Source organism: Peromyscus californicus, unplaced genomic scaffold (assembly GCF_007827085.1).
Source record: "Peromyscus californicus insignis strain IS unplaced genomic scaffold, ASM782708v3 Scaffold_3__1_contigs__length_106647218, whole genome shotgun sequence".
In the NCBI taxonomy this organism is placed as follows: Eukaryota; Metazoa; Chordata; class Mammalia; order Rodentia; family Cricetidae; genus Peromyscus; species Peromyscus californicus.
Window position 1 is genome coordinate 49004925 of NW_026294551.1, and position 1892 is coordinate 49006816.

The 1892-nt window shown below is 48.4% G+C and overlaps 1 protein-coding gene across 1 annotated transcript; it reads left to right on the forward strand.

Annotated features, from left to right (window-relative positions):
• Window positions 1–407: 407 nt before the first annotated feature.
• On the forward strand, window positions 408–1352 carry LOC128121846 (olfactory receptor 1L4). The gene has a single exon (XM_052756883.1). It carries the CDS (start codon window positions 408–410, stop codon window positions 1350–1352), a length of 945 nt encoding a protein of 314 aa, XP_052612843.1.
• The last annotated feature ends 540 nt before the right edge of the window (window positions 1353–1892 follow it).

The following is a 1892-nucleotide window of genomic DNA, read 5'->3' on the forward strand; positions in this document are numbered from 1 at the left end:
ATTAAGTTTCCCCATAAAATTAGGATTATTGGGTGAATAATGTGGTTTTCAATCTACTTTAGCAAGCAGAAACATGTGTAAATATATAGCATTAAAATCATCTGGAGATGGCTCACAGTTAAGAGCACTGGCTGCTCTTCCAGAGGACCAAGGTTCAGTTCCCAGCAACCACAGGGCAACTTACAACCATCAATAACTCCAGTTCCAGGGGATCAGATTCCCTCTCCTGGCTCCTCAGGCATGTGTGTGGTACACATAAATGTACAGGTCAAACAGCAAATAGATTTAAAATATTGTTTTTACTTTAAAAATTAATTTTAAGGTCCAGGAAATCCACCCGGGACCCCCAGAACTTAGGCTTCCTGTCTTATCTCTCCCTTCAGCGTTCCCACGGGTACCCGACCTCCATGGCTGTGGCCAACCTCACATACCAACCACAGTTCCAGCTCCTTGGCCTGATGGATGGCACAGATGCCCACCCGCTGCTGTTTCTGCTTTTTCTTAGCATCTACCTGCTCAATGCCCTGGGCAATCTGAGCATGGTGGTGCTGGTCAGGTCTGACGGGGCTCTATGCTCCCCCATGTATTACTTCCTGGGTCACCTGAGCCTTGTGGATGTCTGCTTTACCACAGTCACTGTCCCCAGACTGCTGGCCACTCTACTCCACCCTGTCCAGATCGTGTCCTTCGAAGCTTGCTTTGCCCAGATGTACTTCTTTGTAGCGCTAGGCATCACCGAAAGCTACCTCTTGGCAGCCATGTCCTATGACCGTGCCGTGGCTGTGTGCCGGCCGCTGCACTATGGTTCGGTCATGACGCCCTGGCGCTGCCTTGCATTGGTGGCTATGTCCTGGGCTGTGGCCCATCTGCACTCCCTGCTGCACACACTGCTCATCTCTGCGCTCTCCTACCCCCGCTCCGCCCCAGTGCGCCACTTCTTTTGCGACATGACAGTGATGCTGAGCTTAGCGACCTCAGACACGTCAGCTGCTGAAACTGCCATCTTCTCAGAGGGCCTGGCAGTGGTGCTGACACCGCTGCTCTTAGTGTCCCTCTCCTATGTCCGCATCCTCGTGGCAGTTCTCGGAGTGCGGACCACAGGAGGTCGGCGCCGGGCCTTCTCCACCTGTGGGGCCCACCTAGTGGTGGTATCGCTTTTCTTTGGCTCAGTCCTCTCCGTCTACTTCCGGCCATCATCTGCCTACTCAGCTCGCTATGACCGCCTGGCCAGTGTGGTCTATGCGGTGGTCACGCCGACCTTGAACCCCTTTATCTACAGTCTTCGTAACAAAGAGGTCAAGGGCGCCCTAAAAAGGGGGTTAAGATGGAGAGCCGCACTCCAAGATGAGTAATGGAAGGTCTGGGTTAATTGTCATGTCAAAAATAGTACTAATCCCAAATCAATATAGTCTCATTCCCTCTCTCTCCAAAATCAATATATCCTCATTTATTCTCCCGTTCCTTCAAGTTCTATTAATTTTGTTCCTACACAGACTTATACCTTGTTAAATAAACATTAGATCCCAAGCAAATATGACCGTGTGTTTGTACAGTGGTATGTAACACAAAGTTAAATGAATGATAGTAAATCAGATGCCTTTTTATGTTGTCTGGATGCTTAAAATAGAGTCTAGTTTCAAATTTGGAAAAATAATAAGAACAGAAAGTAAGGATAAGGTCATCTGGTCATCTATGTGGTGTAAACACAGAGTGCTGGCGACACTGTGGGTGAATGGAGAGAAACTGGAGAAGGTGGGGACATGAGGGTGGGTTTAAGGAGGTTTTGCTGTTTGTGTTGTAATGTCAGTCACAGCATGCAGGCTCTTCTGGGACACTTACATATGCTCTAAAAGTGATTTTAACTTAATTTTTTTCTTCATAGATGCTCTCTT